At 38.7% G+C, this 24,545-nt stretch overlaps 1 protein-coding gene across 2 annotated transcripts in view; it reads left to right on the top strand.

Moving 5' to 3' along the window:
• Positions 1–24,545, top strand: part of LOC149251423 (uncharacterized) — a 287,945-nt gene that overhangs the window by 223,281 nt on the left and 40,119 nt on the right. For both annotated transcript variants that reach the window (XR_016266884.1, XM_089459434.1), the window contains exon 6: positions 10,791–10,963. Coding sequence is in view for 1 of the 2 variants with exons in the window: in XM_089459434.1 (XP_089315560.1) it covers positions 10,791–10,963 (173 nt within the window). In the remaining variant the exon portion in view is untranslated. The remainder of the gene's footprint in view (positions 1–10,790; positions 10,964–24,545) is intronic.

The following is a 24,545-nucleotide window of genomic DNA, read 5'->3' as shown; positions in this document are numbered from 1 at the left end:
GAAGACTTGATCTTGGAGGGTATTTGTGTGAGTCTAGGTCATGGTATTCGTCAATTGAAAGATCTGAGAGAAAAGAAGAGATTTTCGGGTTTTCCCCTCAAGAGGAGGGATTTTGGCCTTGGATTGCAGCATATATAGTATGTCACCGTTCTTACTGTTTTTGGTAGCTGTTTGATGTATTGCACATTGGAATAATAACAAGCAAAGCTAATAAGTAAAAGGTAACACAAATAGTTATCAAGTAAAGAGAATTAAGATATTTATTGCCCTATTGAATTCTCAACATGGTATCAGAGCTTTGGTTCTCTAAGGGCATCATGAAGATCTCCTCTACAATGAAGAAGTTCATCAAGAAGATTGCAAGACATCTCAAGAAAGGTATCAAGGAAGCATAGAGTCTCTTATTTTCTTCAAAGAAGGCATCAATCAATGAAAGGGATGAAGTTCTCTTTTCGGCTCTCTCTGGTACATTCCAAGACAAAGACATCTAGGTAATTGATAGTCGTGCATCAAGGCACACGACTGGTCACTCCAACCAATTGAAGACCTTATCAAAAGGAAAATCCGCTTACTCTGTGGAGCTTGGAGACAACAAAAGCTATTTTGTGAAGGGCATTGGATCAAATTCCATAAAACTCAAGGATGGAAGTAACATCTTGTTGAATTTCCACAACCTTGGGTCTAGGTTAGAGTCTTAAAATCATTGACGCTACCAAACCAACAATCTCAACAATAAACTACTTTGCACAATGGAAATATAAGGTAGTGAATCACACATGCAAAGAACATAGACAACTTTTTAATTTTTCAACCCAACTTCGTTATATTAACAACTGTCTAGGGCTTTCGTACTAGGGATAATGGCCCTTAGTACAAGATACAAAACTAGGACTTGGTGTCAGTCCATTGACAACCAATCTGTCCTCAACAAGATACTCTGAGCATCTGGATGATGTAGCGTGCTCTCTCAGCTCCTCTCGGTTGTACCCTGTACCTACCCGTTCCTAAGGCACATGAGATCTCCAAGACCTAGAAATCGTTTGGGGAAATTCCACCCAGATGGAGAGATATTAAAATAATTAATATTTTTAATAGGGTTCCTAAGTCTAAACTTAGGAAAATTAAAATATTAATGTGTTAATATCATACGGGTGAGAAAGTTCTAAATAACGAGGATCAAGCCAGATCTAATCTTAGCCGTTGATTAGGGACTGAATGTCAGCTGTTGAATCGTCAACAGGAAAATTATAAGAGGCTTGAGGGTCAATTGAAGATACACCAAGACACCAAGAGAGATCAGTCAGTTCAATTTTATGAGGAAATCGAACCAGTGATCACTTGTAGTGAGGGGTAGTTTGACAGAAGGCCGAGAATACATAGTAGAGAGGTAGAGAGAGTGCCAGAGAGACAATGCAGAGGATAGGAAGCCTGACACAGAGGCTGAGGAGGCCAACGTAGAAGATGCAGAGGGACAAGAGGCTGACATAGAAGCCGTAGACGCTGACGCAGGCAGCGCAGAAGGATGCAGAACTGACGTTGGGCTGAAGAGGCTACGTTGAGGAATTTTCGTGGGGCAGTCTGAGAGCTAGTTAGCTGACGCATAGTCGTAGAGAGGGTGACACAGTTCCTGAGGGTAGCTTGGAGCAGCTTTCGCTGTCCAGGTAAGCGAGCAGTCGAAGTCATTGTGGGGCCATTCATCTAGTTGTTGATTAGCCAGAATATCTGTCTTCGAAGAGAGGTACTACTGCTGAGGGCATTCTCTGTTGGGTGAGCCATTTCTAGCACCCTAGTTGTATTTAGAAAACTGCATAACAATAAAACCCTCATATCTGCTGCACTAGTTTTCCTGCATTGGGTTTTTCCGGGGACGATTGTCCAAAAATTACGGTGTCCCTTGTGTTGTCTCAATTTATTTCAGTTGTTGATCTGTATATTTGTGAAGGCTGCTATTGTGTTTATTTCGATGTTTATATGATTAAATAACTTGTTAATGTAACGAACAAGTAGGAGATAATAAACCAAAAATAGCAGTAAGGGATTTCTGATGTGTTAGATTTAGAAATTTTCACATGGTATCAGAGCGATTGCAAACCAAGGAGGATTGAAGACACCAGCAGAAGAAATTTGAGAGTTTGGAGTAGAAAAGCAGCTATCCTGAGAGACAACGATGTTCTAGAGTCAGAGACGCAGAAGGAAGAGTAACGCAATGCAAAGAGGGTGTCGCAGAGGCTCACGTAGAGCCTGTGTTAGCATTTTGAGCTAGGAGGAGAGCCAACATAGAGGAGGGGCAGATTTGGCCTACGCAGTGCCCGATCATCTTTCTCAGTCAAGAAGGTTTGACACTGAGGCCAGGATGAGCTGATCCAGCTCTCACTGTGATTGCGCAGAGCCAGAAGGGCTCAGATTCTTCAGTTGTCGGGGCTAAGGGAGCGTGCAGATTGTGATTTGAGGAGCTAGAGGGACATTGTTTTTGTCTGTGTAGAACAGTGTCTAAGGAGACAGAACCAAGGTAGAAAGAAGCACTACGTCGATGGATTTCTAGCCAAGAAATCCAGATCCGAGTTGCAGTAGCTAAGGGGGATTGGAGAGGAGTGATTCGACAATTGGCCGTTTTCTAGGAGGGAAGTCGAGACTCAGAGGGAGTCTAGAAGAGGAGCAAAGATGGCAGTGAATGGATTGAGGGATTAGGACATATTGGACAGGGCTTCCAATTTTGTCATTTGGAAGGCCAAGATCCTAGCAATCCTGGATAAACATTGCATCAAGGACTATGCCTTGAAAACCGTAGATGTCCCAGTTGACCGAATTCTAATGAGAAGTATGAGGAGGCCAAGGCGAAGGCGAAATGCATGATCCTAGATGGGGTCAAAGATCATGTCATACCACATATTGCTGAGAAGAACACAACATGGGAGATGTGGGAGGCATTGACCACCTTATACCAGGGCTCTTCCGTGCAACGGAAGATGTTATTGGAAAATCAGTTGAGGTCATACCAGACGCAAAAAGGAGAGGATATAGATCACTTCCTCCTCAGGTTGCAAGGAATTTGTGACCAACTTACTTCCGTGGGGTCTACACTGGATCTAGAGTTTATGGTCAAGACTGCTTTGAATGCAGTCTCCGAGAACTGGGAAACATTTGTTCAAAGCATTTTGGGCAGAGCGACTCTCCTTAGTTGGGAGGAGATGTGGGCAACTCTTCGACAGGAAGAGATTAGGAGGTGACCAAGGCAGGGAGTAGTGGTAAGGGAGTTCGAGTCAAGAAAGAGGAGGAGGAGGATGCGGCTCTAGCATCTGCGGGACAACAAGGGAAGAGGAAGAAGAAGGACATCTCCAAGGTCAAGTGCTTCAACTGTGGGGAGTTGGGACATTATGCATCTCAGTGCCCTAGGAAGAAAGGCAAGGGAGAAGCTTCCGACTCAAAGGTAGCTCCAACAAAGGTGGAGAAGGATGTCGAGACTGATGACGATTGTGCCATGAGTGCTCATGCACCTCTAGAGAAGAGGCGGGGTGACATTGAGTTGTAGGCAGGAGGACTACATGCAGGGGTAGGACCCTTGAGGTACCCGAACTCTTGGATCATATCCGACTATGGAAGTCCTTAACGACAGTAGCATGATAACAGGTGTCGGGTGGAGCAAGGTGTGATGGAGCGACAAGGCAATGCTAGAGTGCAGAAGTCTGTACAATGCAGTGGAGGTTGCAGCAGTGTGAGAGGCACAAAGGTGTTTGCAGCAACACAATGACAACAAAGGGAGCACGGGATAGCAGCAGAGGTAGCTTAAGCATCACGAGGCTTCCAGACTGACCAGGATGTCAGTATTTGGGTGAAGTCAGTTACTTCTTGGTAACTGAGTTGCAGTGCAACAGTTAGTAGTGGCAGTCCTATGGGCAGCATGATGCAACATGTTGAGAGGGAGCTGCAGTACAACTGTAGCAGTGGCAATGGCAGTGTCATCGGAAGCAGTACAGGAAGAAACAATGCAGTCGATGTGGGGCAGCAGGTCAAGCATCAACACAGGTACCGCTGCGGAGGATCAGTGTGATGTTTCTATGGGGAAGCATTACTAGAGCACATTCCTTGCTAAGAGGGAGTGTTGATTTTTAGTAGCATCGGATGTGCTCTAGCCATGAAAATTGGTGGAGAGGCTAAGGCACATGAGATCTCTGAGACCCAGAAATCGTTTGGGGAAATTCCACCCGGATGCAGAGATATTAAAATCATTAATATTTTTAATGGGGTTCAGAATTAAAAATTAATGTGTATTAATATAATATGGGTGAGAAATTTCTAAATAACGAGGATCAAGCCAGATCTAATCTTAGCCATTGATTAGGGACTTAATCTCGGTTGTTGAATCGTCAACAAGAATAGTATAAGAGGAGGCTTGAGGGTCAATTGAAGATACACCAAGACAGTAAGAGAGATCAATTAATGCGATCTTCTGGGGCGAGGTTTGCTGAGGAAATCGAACCAGTGGTCAGTGATTGAACTCGAGAATACATAGTAGAGAGGCAGAGAGAGTGCCGGAGAGATAGCGCAGAGGCTAGGAAGCCCGACGCAGAGATTGAGGCCAACACAGAGGATGCAGAGGGCCAAGAGGCTAATGCAGAAGCTGTAGAGGCTGACGCAGGCAAAGCAAAAGGCTGTAGAGTTGATGCTAAGCTGAAGAGGATGCACTGATGAATTTTCGTGGGGCAGACTGAGAGATGGTTAGCTGACGTAGAGCCGTAGAGAGGGTGACGTAGTTCTTGAGGGTAGCTTGTAGCAGCTTTTGCTGTCTAGCTAAGGGAGTAGTTGAAGCCATTGTGGGGCCATTCATTTGGTTGCTGATTAGCTGGAATATCTGTCTCCGAAGAGAGGTACTACTGCCGAGGGCATTCTCTGTTGGGTGAGCCATTTCTAGCACCCTAGTTGTATTCAGAAAACTGCATAATAATAAAATCCTCATATCTGCTACACCGGTTTTCCTGCATTGGGTTTTTCTAGGGATGTTTGTCCAAAAATAACGGTGTCCCTTGTGTTGTCTCAATTTATTTCAATTGTTGCTCTGTATATTTGTGAAGGCTGCTAATGTGTTTATTTTGATGTTTATATGATTAAATAACTTGTTAATGTAAAGAACAAGTAGGAGATAATAAACCAGAAATAACAGTAAGGGATTTCTGATGTGTTAGATTAAGAAATTTTCACACTTCAGAATTTCGGCCTCAACTGCAAGTCTGAAATTTTCGGCCCCTAGCAACTGCTACTACATCCACACAAGTGAGCGCAATTTAGCCTTCCAAGGCCTCCCAACAACTTCACTTGCTTTGCTTCCTTGTCTAGGGCTAGAAGGTGACTTAGTAGGCCCTTCTTCCAACAACTTTGATCCTCTTTCAAAATAGAGAATTTCGACCTTGAGGCAGCAAACCCTAGCCTTCCTTCTTCGCACCTGTGAGATAGAATTAGCCCAGAAACTTCTTCCTTCGCCCTCTTCCTTTTTCGCTAGCCTTTTTTTGCTCCTCCTTCGCTTGAATGAGATGTGAAGTGAATGTGTCTCAAGGAGGTCGAGTTCCCTCATTTATATAGGCTTCTTAAGGTGGACATGGCTCCTCAAAATAGGCTAACTTCTCAGCTACCATGCCGACTTGGTCTTGAAGGGTATTTTGACACTTTTAATTACAAAAATAATTTGCTTTACATGTTACAATGTGTCCGATGGGGTCTTCAACTTAAGACAATGACACTTTTTACTTCTTGACCTAGGACAAACCCTAGAAGCACTCAATGGGTGCTTGAACTCTAAAATAAAATACCTTAAGCATGAAACCCATGCTCCAAAAATAACAATAATAATTTTTCTTTCATCTTACAAAATACAAGAATCAAAATTACATTTTATACTTATGAAGGCCAAACCTAGTTACACATTTTTCAATAGAAATAACCCAAGAAATTCATCCTTCGTCCTTCTATCCTTCTTCACTTCCCTTTCATTTGCTTCTCCTTCACTTGGATGATGCGAAGTGAGTGAGTGTCCATAGGAGCTCGAGTTCCCTCCTGTTGACCACTACTGGTCAACTGCCCATGCAGTACACCTCCTTTCTGTTGGCAGAGAGGGGTAGCTCCTGAGCAGCATGTCCGTGCCATCCTGCCATCATCAGCAGTTTGATCTTTTTGATTGTAAACCCAGTCTGCATGTATTAACTGTAAATAATCTTAGCAGACATGAAGTCATGTATGTAATTTGCCTAGGTGGACCTAACTTTCTGATGATAATCTACGTCCCGGAAGGTTTTTTGTCTCACCGATCCACGGATCGGCAGAGTTTTCCTTCAAACCTGACCCCAAAGCCGGGATTGATTTTGTCATTAGAACTTTAGGAAAATCCTAGTGTGTCAAATCTGCTAGATTATAGTTGTGTCGCAGAACTGGGTGTTTTGCGAGGGTCTGTATTAAATGGGTTTGTCCCTTAAGATGTAATTTTGTAAAAGTCATGATGTAATGTGTCCTGAGGGTCGAGAAATGTTTTAAATCCCCTCATGAGTCCTAAGTCCTAGGTCCTAGGTGATGTTTCCGAAGGCTTAGTTCAGTGATCTATTTTAAAATGATTTAAAAAAATTAAAAAAATGAATAAAAATAATAAAATAATAATAAAATAATAAAAAATTAAAAAATGATGCAAAAACCCTAACTAATAAAATAATAATATTTTAAGTTAATAAATCGACGGATGAGATCAAGAGATGTCTTGATCCTCATCAACGGTCGAGATCATTTCTACATGGATCACTCGAACTAGCCGTTAGGATCATTTCCTTTATATAGGGTCTTAGGGGGTCATTTCAATGTATTCGATCTGTGAGTCAGTACTGAAAAAGCTCTCTTGTAATCTGATTTCTGGTTAATAAAAGAAGACTTTGGGGTCCAAATCTTGTTGGTGTTACTCTCTTGGAATGCTGTGAGATTGTTTAAATTTTCTGCATAAGTTATTTTCAGCCGTTAATAATAGCTTTTTGTAGAGTATTGTGAGCACAGGTATCTTGCTCACTTGCTAGGGTTTGGGTGCTGTTAGGGTTTTCTGAAGTAATGGCAGGTATCTCCATTACTTCCTGAAATCTAGCAGCATTCTTGCCCTCTTTACTGATGGTTGTTTCTGAGTTGTGCAGAAAAACCCTTGCTAAAGAAGATTTGGTGGGCGTTAGGGGAAGTTCTCGGCTGAACCAGCCAACTCCCACAAGCATTTTCTGCTGAGCCCAGTGGATTTGATCCTGGGTCTATCATTCGGTTTATTTTTCTAAGTTTGCATGAGAGATTTTCTGAAGTTCTTCACAGTGACAATCTGAAATTTCTGTTCTTTGAAATGTTTTTCGTGCTCATTGCTGAATCTGGCTGCTAAAGGGCCATATTGTAGATTAATCAGCTGTCTTAGGGTTTCAATTTTCTCTGATCTAGGGTTTCAAATTCTTATTTTTGGTGGTTTTCATTAGGGTTTCTTCTGAAGATTTGATTAGGGTTTTATTCTTTTTCCTTTTTATTTGTTTTGCAGCTGCTCAGCCAGCAGATCCAAGCCACAGGAAAATGCCCAGCACTGAGCCAACTTGCAGTGAAAGGGAGGAGAAGTTCTGAAACAGCGTGGGTGAAAGCGTGCATTAAAAATGTGGTGATCTTTCTTCGACTTGCACCAGAGATCCGTGAGGCAAAGTCTGATCAGCGTAGAGAGTCATTTAAATTTCCAAACGAGCCACCTGCGTTATAAATCCAGCGCATCACGTTTGACTCAGATGATCGCCCATTGTGTTTCCCTTTAAATGCCACGTCAAGCTTCAGTCAAAACACATGCATAAACGTGATTCTGTCGATCAGTGGCATTGTTGGAGGTCGTAGCTTATAACAGCCATTGCAAAACCTTTCGTGGGCCTCAGATCGTTGTTGAAATTCCTTTGTTAATCAAGCAGAATCGAGCCCGACCTCCCTTCACGAGAACAAGCAGCAGCTTCACCCACGTTTACACATTTCTGATACGCCAAGAATCAATCCGAAAGCAGCTCGAGGTATCCGCCGTCAGCTTCATCGTTTCTGCAAAATCGATTCATGAACAGGTAAAAGCATTGTGCACAGATCCGCCATCAAGAACTGGAAAACGCAGGATATCCACCACCGGGCAAGGTAATTGCTTCAAGTACCTGCGTATCATCATCTCCAGGTATGCTTGCGTTTTTATTTTTCAGCGTCGGTAAGTCAGCTCGCAGCTCAGGGTTTCGATGTCATTTTCGTGCCTAAGTTTTAAGCGTTCAGCGTTTTAATCGTAAAGAAATCGGAATTCAATTTGGCTTATTTTGATTTGGATTTAGGTTATGGTTTCATGTGTTTAGGTTAGCATCGATTTAGTTTTTTTTATTTGTTTTATTTAGATTTGTTAGATTTGTTTTATAAATTTTTGATTTTGTTTTAATGTATGATATAACAATAAAAATAAAAAATAAAAAAAAAGTCCATTTTTATTCAAAGTTAGAATTTAGATTTATTTCTTTTATTAGTTACGTTGTTACATTTTAGGATTTTTATAATATATAAAAAATAAAAATAAAAAGATTTTTAGATTTTAGTTTCCTTTTTTTTATAGAATTTTAAAATTTAATTTTTTAGATTTTTTAGATTTTCATTTAAAAAAAAATAAAAAAATGAAAAAGATTTAAAAAAAAAAAAAAATTCGAAAAAATATAAAAATTTCGTGGAAAATTTATTTTTGCCAAATTCAGTTGTTTTCATGTTATATCTTTCATGCTGAACTTTCAAGTCGAGATGCGAAGTTGATATCTGGTTAATGGTTTTTGATTCGTGGTGATTTAAAGCATTCATTTTTTCAAATTTTTAGCTGCTGGATATCGTTTTTGTCATTTTAAGAGCATTGTGTTTTTAGCGGATGACAGATGATTGCTGTTCATGGTCCATCCTTTCATATCATTTAACAAGTAATCATTTTAATAACAATCTCTTAAGGCACTGGTCTGCTAAATTAACCAAATCCATCGAGCCCTTTTTATATCGTATCTCGTGTTTCCCAACCAACTGGTCGACAGTTGGCCTCATCATCCCACAGGGACTACCCCCCTTAGCCGCGGGAAACAGGCTTAAACGGAGGGATCGGGGATCAGAGTGACAGCCCCCGGTCCGAGCGTTGTCGTGCCAATCTGCGCGACAACACCTCCTATATATAGGCTTCCAAGGAGGATGACATGCCCTAGTGAGGCCGACTTCTTAGCTACTAGGCCGACTTGGTCTTGGAGGGTATTTTGAAAATTTTAAATACCCAAGTAATTCTTTTGACATGTTACAATGTGCCCAATTGGGTCTTCTTCAAATGGCAATGACTCTATTGACTTCTTGGCACTAGGACGAACCCTAGAAGTACTCAATGGGTGCTTGACCTTTTGAGTAAAAACACCTTGAGCATGAAACCCATGCTACAAAAATAACAATAATAATTTTTCTTTCTTTTTACAATATACAAGAATCAAGAGTACATTTCATATTTATGAAGACCAAACCTAGTTACAGATTTCAACACCTCAAGAGTGGCAACCGTTGACTAGAAGGTCAATGATGACCACCAAGGTGAAACAAGGCAAAAGGAAGAACTTCCAAGCACCATGATTCATAATTTGATTCAATCCATGATCCTTACTTTCATGCCAAATGCATTGAATTTAAACAATTAGTATGAAGCAATGGACAAATGTACCTCGTGTGTTGGGCACCGATATCGTCAAATGAGTGAGCTAAGCATAATGTGAGAGGCATCTGTGGGCTGCTATCCATGGATAATGTTAAATATGATAATTGGGACTACTGTTTGTGATGAGGCATCAACGAAAATCTCCTATAGTCACCCGGACCCCTAGAAGTTATGGGTTAACAGGTCTTATTGGCATAAATTTCTCCAGTTAATCTATTTTTGTAATGGATATTAGAAGAACATGTTTATTTCTTTCTACATGTTTTTGTGAGGCAAAGCATTAAAACATAGTATATTTGATGGTGCATGAAGGCATCTAGTTAGATCTATGTTTGATGCAATAATCATTAGGATATTTTCCACATTATGCAAGGATAACTTTACATTTTTGTTATGCTCAATTTTTTTCTTTTTTTGTGTGATCTGTTTTAAGCCCTTGACTGCTATTTACCTTTTCTTCTGTTGGTTTTTAGAATTTTAGTGAACTAGGGATCCATGATAAGGCATCTTCCATATCTATTAACAACATTGAAATGGGGGTTGCGAGTTTCCCTGAACAAATTCACATGCAAAATGTGCAATTAAATCATAATGGAAAACACCCTACCTAATTAAGATAGGAAATATGTTGCTTTCAAAATTTACTTGTTGACATATGTTGCTTTCAAATTCTTCATAGTTTAAGTTTTAAGAAGGAACTCCTGTTTGTTTCCTAACAAGCCCACCTCACTCCTGTCATTTTAATACGTGTGCTCCATCTCAAAGTATACCTGTCTTTTCATATTGATGCAGTGGGTAGTCTTTTGCAGATATGGGGTATATAGAATTTCTTTTAAAATATTATTGCTAGAATATGTGGACGCAATAGATGGAAATGGGATTTGAAACAAGAGAAAAAATAAATTATGTAACTTGTAGCTTGTAAAGGCAAACAGAAATCATTATTTATCTCAAAATTCCAACATGTGATGTATGCCATAAACAACAGAATACCACTTGAAGATTTTCAAAGACTCTGAAATGGGTGGTTCAATAGTAATTGACAATTGTTATTTTTCTGATGCAGATTGAAGAGTGCATCTTGTGGCTGAGTATCATCTTCATTACTATTTTGTGCACCCCTCAACCAACAATTGTCCGATGGTCAAGTACTCCCCCCGTTTCTGCTGAAACCAAGCTACAATGGAAAGGCTTTTGTGCTCTCATTGCAAATGCGTATTATACTCGAGGCATGGCCTGGTAAAATTGTCTGTGCTTTTGTTTTTACTTTTATACCATTACTATTTCATTCATATATATTCTTTTTTCCAAGGAAAACCTCATAGGAAACCCAAGGGATGCTTCCCCACATTCATGGATGGCATCTTTTGTAAACCTGACAGCATAGGCTGGTGTGCCTCACCCAAAGGGATTTGAACCAAACACCTACTGGCACAGAACTAGCCAAATGCCCAGCAAAAATTACTACTGCTGACTGAGTGCCGCCCACCCCCCCCCTCCCCCCGATCAATAAGATGTTTGTACTTTTGTACCATTACTATTTCATTCATATATATTCTTTTTTCTAAGGAAAATCTCATAGGAAACCCAAGGGATGCTTCCCCCACATTCATGGATGGCATCCTTTGTAAACCTGACAGCATAGGCTGGTGTGCCTCACCCAAAGAGATTTGAACCAAGCACCTGCTGGCACAGAACTAGCCAAATGCCCAGCAAAAATTACTACTGAGAGAGAGAGAGGAGGGGGTGGCTAGCTCAATCAGCAGTAGTAATTTTTGCATATATATATATATATATATATATATATATATATATATATATATATATATATATAATGTTTCCAATAAACAAACTGTTAAAAGATGATTTATGATTTATTTATAAACAAATATGTAGTTTAAGATGCACGTAATGAATAGGATGATTATCTACCCTTAAGTAATTGATCGTGTGAATCAGTTGTTTATCGCTGCCTCATACTAACAGTAATGAAACTTACATATATGAAAATAGAGTGAATGCTCTGTATTTAAGAACTACTTCCCTCATAAAACTAGTATGTTAGCATTTTATTTGTGAAAATTTATGACCTCTGTTTGTATTGAAATTTGATAGTAGGTGTGTTTAAGCCCTGGGCCAACATTTTGCATAATTTGATGAAGCATCGGTGTCTGCAAAGGTAGATAGATATGCATTTCCTCATATGTTAACATATTCTTCCCCGCTTCTTCTTGGATATGCCCTAGTGCCTATACATATAGAATTCATATCCTTCTTGAATATGCCTTGGAACCTCAGATTGATATCTGCAAAGGGATCAATATGGATCTGTATGGGATCTTCCTCCCAACAAAACAACCTTAACTAAAACAAGCAGAACAGAATAACACATTAAATGAATTAATTTTCGAAACAATTTCAATTTTTAACTAGACAATTGAATATAATGCCACGGAAATGATCTGTGTCATATAACTGCACGTAAATTAGAGCTCCCTTTGTCAAAGAACTTTTGTTATCTACATGTATGTCACATAATAGCTTGATGTTTGAATAAATCTGCCAGTTTTTGGTTATTGGCACTTGTTACCCCCAAAAACTGCATAATGGCTGACTTGTGGAGAAGCATCCCCTGGGTTTCCCCACGAGGTTTTCCTTGGTATAGGTTAGTGTCCAATAACCAACTCTTTTGGGACCCAAAATTCCATTGGAGACTAACGTCTCTTAACAATCACTTCATAAAATCATAAATATATCTGAGAATTGGTTTTAACTTTTCATACAGTTTGAAAACCAGGAACTAGACTTTACGAAGGTGTAGAATATTCATACTCAAATTTTACCATGGTTGCAAATTGCACTATTAATATGTCTTTTGGTGAAGTATCCTATACTATGGAGTTTTGTATTAGTGTTAGAAGCAAGACAAGTCTTTTTGAGGATTAGGACTGTTACCCATTCACATACGTGGGTAACCCTTGGTGAAACAATTTCTCCTATAATGCAGCTTGCTAGCCAGCAACCCATACTATGATCCACACATAGCCAGCCTCAAGGCTCAGATGCCTCTTTCCCATTCTTCGATCAGTACACATTGATCTTGTTTCCTTGTCAAATGAAGGTGGGTCATATATCGTGAGGTACATTAACCATTTTTTCATTCAAGTGCTTTCATTCAATGTTTCAGACATTCTAGTATGGATCCGACATTGAAGTTGGGGTATATACCGCTATTGGTTGTGTATTTGATCCCTTACTTCCCCTTGGTGGTTATCATTTTCCCCTAGTCCAATGTGACTTCCTTAGTGTCTTTCTTTCACTATCTAGGAGAGTTACAATAGGTGGTTGTGAGGATGGTTGTTATGAATATAAATAATTGATAGTTAATAGTTAATAATGATTAGCATATTGAAGAGGCATGTCTCAAAAGACATGACCGTTCATGAAGGGTACCCACCTAGGTATATATACGGTACCCTCAGTTGTAACCAAACCATATTCTTCATTCATGCATTATATATATATATATATATATATATATATATCCTCAATGGACATGTTCATATTCCAAGTGTTTTGGAGTATTTAACTTGTGATTACGAACTTTGTTTGTTATATTGGTATCAGAGCCGCCTTTTATGATTCTAGCTTTTGGCAATCAATTCTTTGTCAAGTTCGTTGTTGTTTGATTTAAGCTTTTAGCCACATAAAGCTTGTTGGAGGTTCTCCATTCCACTGTCAAGGCTTTGGCCATTAAAAATAAAAAATAAAAAATGCTAAAAAAATATATAACAAAAAAAAATGAAAGGAAGAAAAAAGGGAAACAAATTTGGCCCTTGGTCATTGATTATTTTTTTTACATAAATATCTATATATAAAAGAGAAATATATATATATATATATATATATATATACACACGTAAAATTAGAAAATAATTATTAAAAAAAATAAAAATAAAAATAAAAATAATAAACAAATGAAATGAAGTGTTTTAATCATGTCCACAAGGCCAAGCAGCCTATGGGACCTTGACATACACAAACAAGTATCCAACAAAGAAAACATTGTGCCTTAATTTTATTTTCTTTCTGCATCTTGGATCTTCTATTGTGTATCTTGACCAAGAAGTCTGCAATTCTTATTATCTTCTCTTCTTCAAACAAATTACTTAAGTTGTTCACTTTTAGTGTCTCAGTATCATTGATCCAAATATCCTTGTAAGCTGAACATTCCATGATGTAATGCCATTGTCTCTACCACTTTTTGAGTGCAGTAAAATATAAACAAAATAAAATATAAAAAAATAAGTTAAATTAAAAAAAAAAGACCAAAAAAAGGGGGTCGCAGCCACCACTGCCTCGTACAAGAGCCTTACCATAGATGTTGAGCCGCCACTTTCGCTGCTGCCATCCATTCACGCCACCACTGCCGGATTCTCCTCCTATGCAACAACATTATCCACAGCCTACCCTGCTACACCCCGTGCTCCCATTGCTACCATCATCTAACATCACCTTGCGACTGTAGTAGCTGTCGTCTCCACAAAAGTCGTGTACTGTCGCTGCTTCAACTAGATTTAGCCATCGATGCCTGAAAAAAATCATGCCTGTGCAATTTTGTATGCTCCAGATTGTAAGCCATTCAATTGTCGTTTAGCAACCTGGATTCACTCTTTTCCATTGTTTGCATTCACTACCTGTTACTTACTGTCCATTGACCTAGTAGCAAGCCTTTTCTGCCACCTCTTTATCCAATCTCTGCACGAACCACTTCACTGCGCATTGTTGACATACATCAAGTTGTTTGGTGATTTGACACATTCATACATCCATTGTTGTTGTGTATTCAAATCGTACCTTGTGTCGTGCAAATTCTATGGTCACACCCATCTACATTGTCGCGCCTAACCCAAATTCCATGCCTTATTTTGAAAAGGCATATAAGAAATTAAAGGAGGTTTATTCAAAATATAAATAAAAAAAAGTTAAAAAATATTAACATAAAAAATAGAATTAAAATGTTTTACTATATTTTATATCCATCAAGTACTTAAAAGGTGTAAGGTAAAAAAATCATTTATTAATATATATATAAGTCACCTGACATGGGGATATGGGATTCGAGTGTCAGATATAGACACATTGATCCACCGGAACAGGACACATTCAGATATATATATATATATATATATATATATATATATATATATATATTAAAAATTAGATAATTCTTACACAAATTATCATTCATGATACAAATTCATTGATTTCAAACATAAATCTTCATCTAGATGTAAGTTTTACAAAATAACAATATGCATACAAATATAATTGTGACATAAATGATAAATCATAATACATATTCAATTCATCAATGATCCAATAGGAGAAAGACAAGATAGTAAGATAAAGATATTGTAGTTTCTCATTAAGTCATCAAAATCAAAATGTGTTACATAGGTAGTGCAATGCCAATGGAAAATAGAAATAACAAATACAAAACAACTACAAGTATACAAGCCTCAAGGCAATAGGTAGCTCATGAGTCATGAGTCATCAATACTCATAGTCATCATCAAAATCAGCATCACTGTACTCATCATCATGGTCACCACTGCTCTCCTTTGTTGCATCCTCCTCCCCTGTATCCAAAGTCATCTCTGCATCTATTGGTGTGGAGGATGACCCCTCTATAGTATCACCATCATCAAATGTGACAAGCTCTAGCACTAGATCATTGAGAGCCAAGTTGGCTAATGGAAACTCAACATTGTTGTCTAGACCCATATCATCAGGAAAGACATCCCACATCTTTGTCTTTCCCTTCAACCACTCATCTTCTGCTTGTAAATATGACAAAGGCTGGTGTGCACATACACCATTGTCTCTACTCTGGACTGGCCCTGGACTGCTCAAGCCTGCTCTTCTTGACACTATAAAAATTCCCATATGTGCTCCAATTCCTCTCGCAACAAGAGGATGAAGTCACCTGAGAGAGGAGCCTCATGGCTAATTGTTGTAGAAGAGGACTTGTTGCCCCATGATTTGCCCACCAAGGATAGGGCTTCTTAGCTCCCTTGTCTCTAATTAGATCATATCATGTAAATTGACTAGTGCCAGTGGAAACTTTGCAAAGGCATCCTCCACCAAATCAAGAGATGCTCTACCCTGAAAAACCCACTTGAATGCGTCTTTCCTCTCCTGTGAGATTTCACCATCCATGTGAGGAGGGAATCTATGGGAAGGTCCACTATTCAGCCACTCATGGCTGTAGTATTTTGGGTTCAATGAGTGAGCCAAACAATGTAATGGTGTGCAATTCTTGTCACATCTGCTGATAAGAATATCTTGTATGGTGGTGAAGGTGGTCTCTGATGATGTCTCATACTCGGGGCACTCACTCTGTAAAATAATGCTCCTCACAGACTCAATAATGGAATCCCATCCCTCATAAACCTCTCCTAGGATTGGTTGGTCTATATCTGCAAATCGAAGCAAAGAAATGATAAGGTCCATGATTTGAATAAGTAGATCTACCCTCTCCTACCAAGAATCATCTAACACTGTGTCCTTCACTCTTTTAGAGGGTACTTGATCTGTCTTTCTCCAAAAAGACGAAAACTCTGAAATAATCATGACCCCAAGAGCAGTCTTGACCTCCCTCAACCTCTTCAACATGATGAATGAAGAGGTAAACCATGTATCTGCAATCTTCAACAATGATAGATTGGTGTACGCCTTGTAGATAGTGAGGTCATCTGTATGATTTTGTACAAAGTTGCGGATATGTCATGCATCCTCAATAATGCTACAAATTCAAAGCACATTAGAAGCAATAGATTTAAGTGCTAAGTTCAATGAATGGACAATGCAAGGTGTCCAAAATACTTGTGGATATTTAGCTTCCACAATCATGCCAACAGCTTTGCAAACAGGTGCATTATCTGTAATGATTTGCACACAAGAATCAACACCTACATCTTAAATAACTTTAATAAACAACTCACCCATATATTGTGCATCCTTGTATTGTCCAAGTGCATCCACTACTTTCAAGAAAACTAGACCATTCAAGGAAGACACCATGAAGTTGATGAGTGGGTGTCGTGCTTGATCTGTCCATCCATGAGAAACAATGCTAACCCCAAATGTTGGCCATGATGCTTTAATAAGCTCAAGCATTTTTTCCACCTCTTTTTTTGCCTTCGTCAACAATGTGGTTCTAAACTTCTCTGACCCAGGAGGCACATACCCCAATGGAGCCCCTTGAGTTAGAGCTCGACACATCTCAATAAATATAGGTGAGCGTGCAACATCAAAGGATATGAAGTTTTGATAGAAAAAAAGGCAATGGTCAGATCAAGCTCTTCCCGTTTCTCTTGCTAAAAAATCTTGTCCATTGGACCAAGTGAAATTGCCTTTCTTTTTGCTACTTGTCCCCCTCCAGAACTCCCAAATGGGAATTTGTTGTTGCTTTTCCTCAAGAATGGAAGGGGGTCATCATTCTTGGTTTTTTTAGATTTTGCAGCCATATCTCCATACCAACATTGGACTCTCTTTCCATTTCTTTCCTCTTTGGTAAAACCACCTTTATACAAGTTTCAATTCCACAACCTGGTAAATCCAACAAATGACCTTTCACACGGAAATATGTGCTCGTGGAAGTAATGTTGCAATAGCTCCAGTTCCAACTCACATCGCCTCCTCCTTTCACCTTGCTGCTTCGCCCTTGCTCTCTTGTGACGTATTTCCACAAGGGATATTTGTTATCTTGAGGAGGAAGTCTTCCCTCAACATTTGAAGCTGTTGTTGCAACCCCCCTTGTAATAGAGGGAACACTTGCAGCACACCCTTACGCAATTGGGAGAGGAGGGGAATCTCCAATGGGGACATTCTTCCCCTTCCTTTGCCCCTTCCCTACTGCCCTTGATTGAGCCATGAAGGTTATAAAAAATAAACAAACAAAGCACATGCAAATTGCGGTGATAAAAATGCAAAAATAACAGAGAGAAATGTAGTTACCTGTTGCTTGAATCTCCTTGAAAATTCTCGCACACCCTTTGCTCTTTGCTCCCAAACACCCATAACAAACAAAACAAGTCAATGTGAAAATAGAATGGAAAAAATTGCCTTTATAACGTTGCGCGGGTTGCCAAAATCAGGATTCAAATCCGAAGATCGGGACACGATCTAGATTTGATCGTGTTCCAATCGGACACGTTCGGAAGGACACGAATTTGATCGAATCGTGTCTGATTCACCTGATCCAAGACACGACGGGCTTGGGGGACAAATCTGGTTTCATATATATATATATAGGAGTTGTGAAGCGACAGGGGAAAAGTTAATAATGTTTAGTACAAATTCCAAGGGAACAAAAAATTAATATATATAACATTGCAAAGAACCTCTGAAATATCCAGTCAAAGTTTAAAGAAATTGTGAATTATCGACGAAAGTGAAAGGGAGACCAGTAAAGGAAGATTTCCTAAAACTTATAGTAAAAATGTTAATGCTATTTGATATCAAAGGATCACTTGTAGGAAAGGATATTATAATCTCTATCGATCCCACTCAAGATAATAATTATGTTAGCATTGAATGTTAACCAATTAGTGATTCCTGTATCGAATATTGAAATGATGGATTCGATGAATAAAACACAATATGGCATGAGCAATGTACAACTAAGATTGGAGACCATAACTTTGTCTCACAATTCACTATTAAATCCTTATTTTGTGACAATAGTGATATAATTATGGGTTCGCCCTAGATGGAATCACTATGGTCCTTCATCCTAAATACGAAAAAGAAGTTTTTGACATTTTCCTACAAAGGGCAATGCAAGATATGTTGTCATGTCCCTTCTCAAACACATTTGTAATAGGGTGCTGCTTACACAACTTTGCACAATTTTGGCTAAGGAAGAGAACCCATTATTTTCGATTTAGGGACTTAGGAGGCAATTCGACTTAATTTGGTTGCTAGTGGAATGTGGGGGCCACCCACATGGGAATTCGAATTGGCCCATTTGAATAGCTTGGAGGGAAAGTCAAATAGGTGGATGGAGGGGCCCACATGAGGCAAGGGAGGCCCAAGGAGTTATAAGGAGGGAGAAACTCTCTTTTTGGGATTCATTCATACATCTTGCAAACAAAATCACTTGAATGTTCACTCTGCTGTTTAGTTGAGTCAACTGGCTATTTAGCCATGAATCTCTCAAGTGGGAGATTCAACCTCTACTTCGGGGGACCATTTGTGCTTGTCCTAGAGAGGCATATCTACAAGGATTTTAGAAGTTTTGGAGTAGTGACATAGCACCAACAACCAACGCAAAGCAGGGAGTGCATGTTGGGTCCCTATAATACTAGTGATTACCCCATTACTATTGTAATTGTAACCCTTATTAATATTGTTGTGCCCCTATTGTCCCCATATTGTTAATAATGTGCCCCATAGAATCCCTCTATTGTTATTTTTGTGGCTTTATATTATTATTGTTAGGTCGGATTGGTTATATTGTGACTCCTTAGACTCCTATATATAGAAATGAGGTTTCGTCATTTGAATCATCCAAGAATTATTCATTTATGTAATGTAAAGGAGGTTTCCCCCTCGAAGAGGCTGAATTTTAAGGCGTTGATCTATCTTTTCTATCTTTTTCTTGAGCTGGTTTCATAACATTTGGTATCAGAGCTTTGGATTCTAGGGTTTCGCTACTCCAAACAGGTCATCGTGGCATTTTCGCTATAACTTTTTTTCTGTGACGTTTCAGAAGCTAAAAAAAAAAACCCATTTGAGAAAGCATCGCGATGAATCTCGGATCTAAATTTCAGAGCTTTTCGCGCTATATTTGTAGAGATATGATCTGAGGAAGTTAGTATTTTTGCAGACGCCTAAATTACATTCCAAACAAGTGATCTGGGGAAAATCATCATAACTTTCTCTCTGAGCATCGGATTGAAATTTCGTAAGAAGGTACAGAAAGAGGACAGACTCTAGTTTCTTGTATATATTTTCAGAGCCAAAGGTCGAAATAGTGACTCGTGGCACGTCGTACAAGTTCGTTCTACTGAACTAGTCTATAATTAGGTCACTGTGGGAGATTTCGCATAACTCTTCCTTGGAGAATCCAATTTGGATCACACTGATGGCATTGGAAAGAGGACACAGAGGGCTACTGTAGGTCGCAATTTGAAAACTGAATGATTCGAAAGTACAGAGATACATCAGAGACAATATTGAGCTCCTACCAAGTGAAAAAAGGTGTGTAGATTTTTTTAAATTTTTGCTTAAGCTTGGTTTGAAAATTAATTTTGAAGGAATTCAAAGGGCATAGTAGAGCATTATTATCGGTAACTGATGCCCCGAGGAAAGAAAATGCAAACACCTAGTAAGCACCCTGAAAGCTCTAGCATGACTCATGAAGAAGAGGAAGAAATGCTACATGATATATCGAAATTACAACACCAGGTGCAACAAATGTCACTCTCACAAAAGCTAATAGAAGCTAAGATAAAGGGCGTGGAAGTTAAGATGGACGATTTGAAGATAGATTTGAAGACAGATTTGAAGAGAGACATGGCAGATTTGAAGATAGATTTGACAAATTTTCTACAAGAAATACTTGCTAATGGTGAAAAGGTAGTAAAGGAAACTCATGAGGTGAACAAAATAAATGTTAATCATGATTTCATAAACTCTAATGTAGAATAAAAAACCCACCATATTCCAAAAATCGATATGAGAAAGTTTGATGGCAAGGATCCCGCAACATGGATATTACAGATGGAGCAATTTTTTGATCTCAATAATGTGCAAAACACACAAAAAATACGTATTGCAACTTTATGTTTGGAACCAAATCAGTTTGTAGGATATCAATGGCTTTGCTATTGTAAACAAATTATCACTTGGGCAATTTTTACAGAAGAATTGACAACACATTATGAGGATACAAAAAGCAACACTTTTTTTAGCCAATTGATAAGTCTTAAACAAAAGGGTTCAATAATGGAGCACATTGAGGAGTTGCAAAAATTGAACATAAGGGTAAAAAATATTCCAGAGTAGCATAGGATTGATGTGTTCATAGGTACTTTAAAGGATAATATCCAACATGATGTTCGCCTTTGGGAACCTGATTCATTAGAGAAGGCATTCAGGTTAGCAAGAAAAATGGAAAGCAAAATTATGGCAACCAAGAAGCACACCACTCACAACTATAAAGATGGAAGTGTTGTTGCCCCTAGTCTTCCATAACCTATAAGGTTGACACCAAAACAATTGGAAGAAAAAAGAGCAAAAGGGCTTTGTTACAGTTGTGATAGCAAATACACTAAAGGTCATAAGTGTGCTGAGAAGAAATTATTCTATATAGATTGTGAAGAGGAAGAAGAAAAGGAGCAAGTAAGGTCAAAAGAAGATGATATACTCCAGGAACAAAGCTTAGATAAAGAAGAAATGAATCCGACCATATCTTGTAATGCATTGGCAGGAATTACCACTCCTCAAACCATCAAGATAGAAGGACAAATCAAGAAGAAAAAGGTTATAGTGTTGATTGATTCAGGAAGTACCCACAATTTTATTCATTGTAAGGTAGCAAAAGAATTGAATTGCTTCTTATATCCAGCACCAGAGTGTCAAGTGATCGTTGCAAATGGAGGAACAATAAATTGCTCTGGAAAGTGTCATAATATCAAGCTATCCATGGGAGAATATGTATTGACTAGCCCAATGCTTTCCATTACAATGGGAGGTGTTGATGTTGTACTAGGAGTCCAATGGCTACAATCCTTGGGTACAATAGCTTTTAATTTTCAAGAACCTTTCATGAAATTTTCTGTGGAAGGAAAGGAAGTTGAATTAAGGGGTATTGCAGGGAAACCGGGAAAGATAATCAGCTCTAACGATATGACAAAGCTTCTAAAAAAGGAACAAAGAGGTGTAATTGCACAATTATGTTCGCTAGACGTTTCCACATTGGAATCATCTATTTCTCTAGATCTCCAAAAGGTCTTGGACAATCATTCCAAGGTATTTGAGATTCCCAAAAGTCTCCCACCTATTCGTGATCATGATCATGCTATTCATCTGATTCCAGGAAGTGTTCCTCAAAACATCAGGCCGTACAGATATCCCTATGCCTAAAAGAGTGAAATTGAACGTATGGTTGCAAAAATGCTACAGGTTGGTATAATTCAACCGACTCAAAGTTCTTTCTCTGCTCCAGTAGTATTGGTGCACAAGAAGGATGGATCATGGCGCATGTGTCTGGATTATAGGGAGCTCAACAAGCTCAATATTAAAGATAAGTTTCCCATTCCTGTCATTGATGAATTGTTGGATGAATTGCATGGATCAATTTACTTCACCAAGTTGGATCTTCGTTCAGGATATCATCAAATCAGAATGAAGACTGAAAACATTCCGAAAATAGCATTTAGAACTCATGAGGGTCATTATGAATTTTTGGTCATGCCTTTTGGCCTTACCAATGTACTTTCAACATTTCAAGGTTTGATGAATTCAATTTTCAAACCATTCTTTAGAAAATTTGTGTTAGTATTTTTTGATGATATACTAATCTATAGAAAGTCTTGGAAGGATCATGTTGAACATGTTGACAGGGTGCTACAACTATTGGAGGAGAAACAATGATATGCAAAAAGATCCAAATGTTTCTTTGGAGTACAAGAGGTGGAATATTTGGGTCATATTGTATCTCATGAAGGAGTTAAGGTAGACCCTAGCAAAATTAAAGCCATTAAGGAATGGAAAATCCCCACATCCATAAAGCATCTGCGAGGATTTCTCGGGTTGACAGGGTATTATCGCAAGTTTGTTAAGAATTATGGGAGAATAGCAACACCTCTAACAACATTATTGAAGAAAGAAGCATTTTCATGGACTCCAGAAGCAACAAAGGCCTTTGAACATCTTAAAGAGGTAATGTGCCAAGCACCGGTCTTAGCTACACCGGATTTCACAAAAACCTTTATTGTGGAATGTGATGCTTCAGGAAATGGAATTGGTGTTGTTTTAATGTAAGATGAAAAACCCATTGCTTTTGAAAGTCGTCCAATCAAGGGATAGTTTTTATACAAAGCTATTTATGAGAAGGAAATGTTGGCAATACTCCATGCACTTAAGAAATGGCGATCCTACCTAATGGGAAGACACTTCAAGGTAAAAACGGATCATGATAGCCTTAAATACTTTTTAGAACAAAGATTATCCTTTGAAGAGAAACAAAAGTGGGTCACAAAGATGTTGGGTTATGACTTTGAAATCATCTACAAAAAGGGGAAGCAAAATGTGGTGGCAGATGCACTCTCAAGAAAGGATGAGGATGTGGAAGCATTGTTGTGCATCATTTCTATTATCTAACCAAATTGGGTAAACAAAGCAAGGGAGGAATGGAAGAATGACGAAGAAGTGTGGGCACTTATTCGAAAGTTACAACAAGATTCCAGTACGTCTAATACATTTAGCTGGAAAAATGATTCGTTGTGGTACAAAGATCGCTTATACCTCTGTAAGAATTCCCAGCTAAAACAAAAGATTCTTATGGAATTGCACACTTCTCCCTTAGGAGGGCACTTAGGATTTTAAAAAATTACCACAGGGTTAAGAAGGAATTTTTTTGGGATGGCCTTAAATCAGATATTCAAAAGTTTGTGGCGGAATGTTTGGTTTGCCAACAAAATAAAGTTGAAACAATTAAGACACTGGGTCTATTACAACCTTTATCCATTCCAAGCCAACGTTGGGAGGAGGTTTCAATGGATTTTATCACAGGTTTACCCAAGTCTGAGGGAAAGAATGTCATCATGGTGGTAGTTGACAGACTTACCAAGTATGCACACTTTTGTGCATTATCACATCCATTTAAAGCCAGTACAGTTTCTACTGCATTTATGGAAACAATTCAAAAGCTACATGGAAACCCAAAGATTATTGTAAGTGACAGGGATCCCATTTTCACTGGAAACTTTTGGACAAAATTATTTTCTTGTCTTGGTACTCAGTTAGCTCATAGCTCATCTTATCATCCTCAATCTGATGGGCAAACTGAGATAGTAAACAAACGTTTGGAAGGATATCTTTGTTGCTTTGTATCTGATAAACAGACACAATGGGTCAAATGGTTCTCTGGCTGAATGGTGGTATAACACTTCCTTCCATACAACAACAAAAATGACCCCATTTATGGCACTTTATGGGTATCAGCCACCATCCATCACATCATATTTAAGAGAAAATTCTAAGGTTCAAGCAGTGGAACATCACATCGAACATCAACAACAAGTCCTCCAACTCTTAAAGGATAACCTCGTGTTGGCATAAAATAGAATGAAACAACAGGCAAATCAACATCGCAGCGAAAGAAGTTTTGATGTAGGTGATTGGGTATTCCTATGGCTACAACCATATAAGCAAATATCCCTCAAGCAAGCTAAGAAGGATAATAAATTATCACCAAAGTATTATGGTCCATACAAGGTGTTGCAAAAGATTGGTACTATGGCATACAAATTGGAGCTTCCTGTAGCTTCTCGATTGCACCCAGTTTTCCATGTTTCATGTTTAAAGAAGGTTATAGGCGACAAGCTCCCAGTTCAAACAATATTGCCAGAACTTGACGAGGAAGGAAAAACTATATTGGAACCGGAAGCAGTCACAGAAACAAAAACTCGACAGCTACGAAATCGATCAATTTCGGAGTATCTTATCAAGTGGAAGAACTTATCCGCTGAAGATTCCACATGGGAGGATGAGAATTTTATACAGAAGTATCCAAAACTACTCAAGT

The sequence above is a fragment of the Pinus tabuliformis genome, chromosome 7 (assembly GCF_031772625.1).
Source record: "Pinus tabuliformis cultivar Carrire ecotype Pingquan chromosome 7, CPIR1, whole genome shotgun sequence".
NCBI classification, from domain to species: Eukaryota; Viridiplantae; Streptophyta; class Pinopsida; order Pinales; family Pinaceae; genus Pinus; species Pinus tabuliformis.
This window is presented reverse-complemented; position numbering and strand designations above follow the sequence as displayed.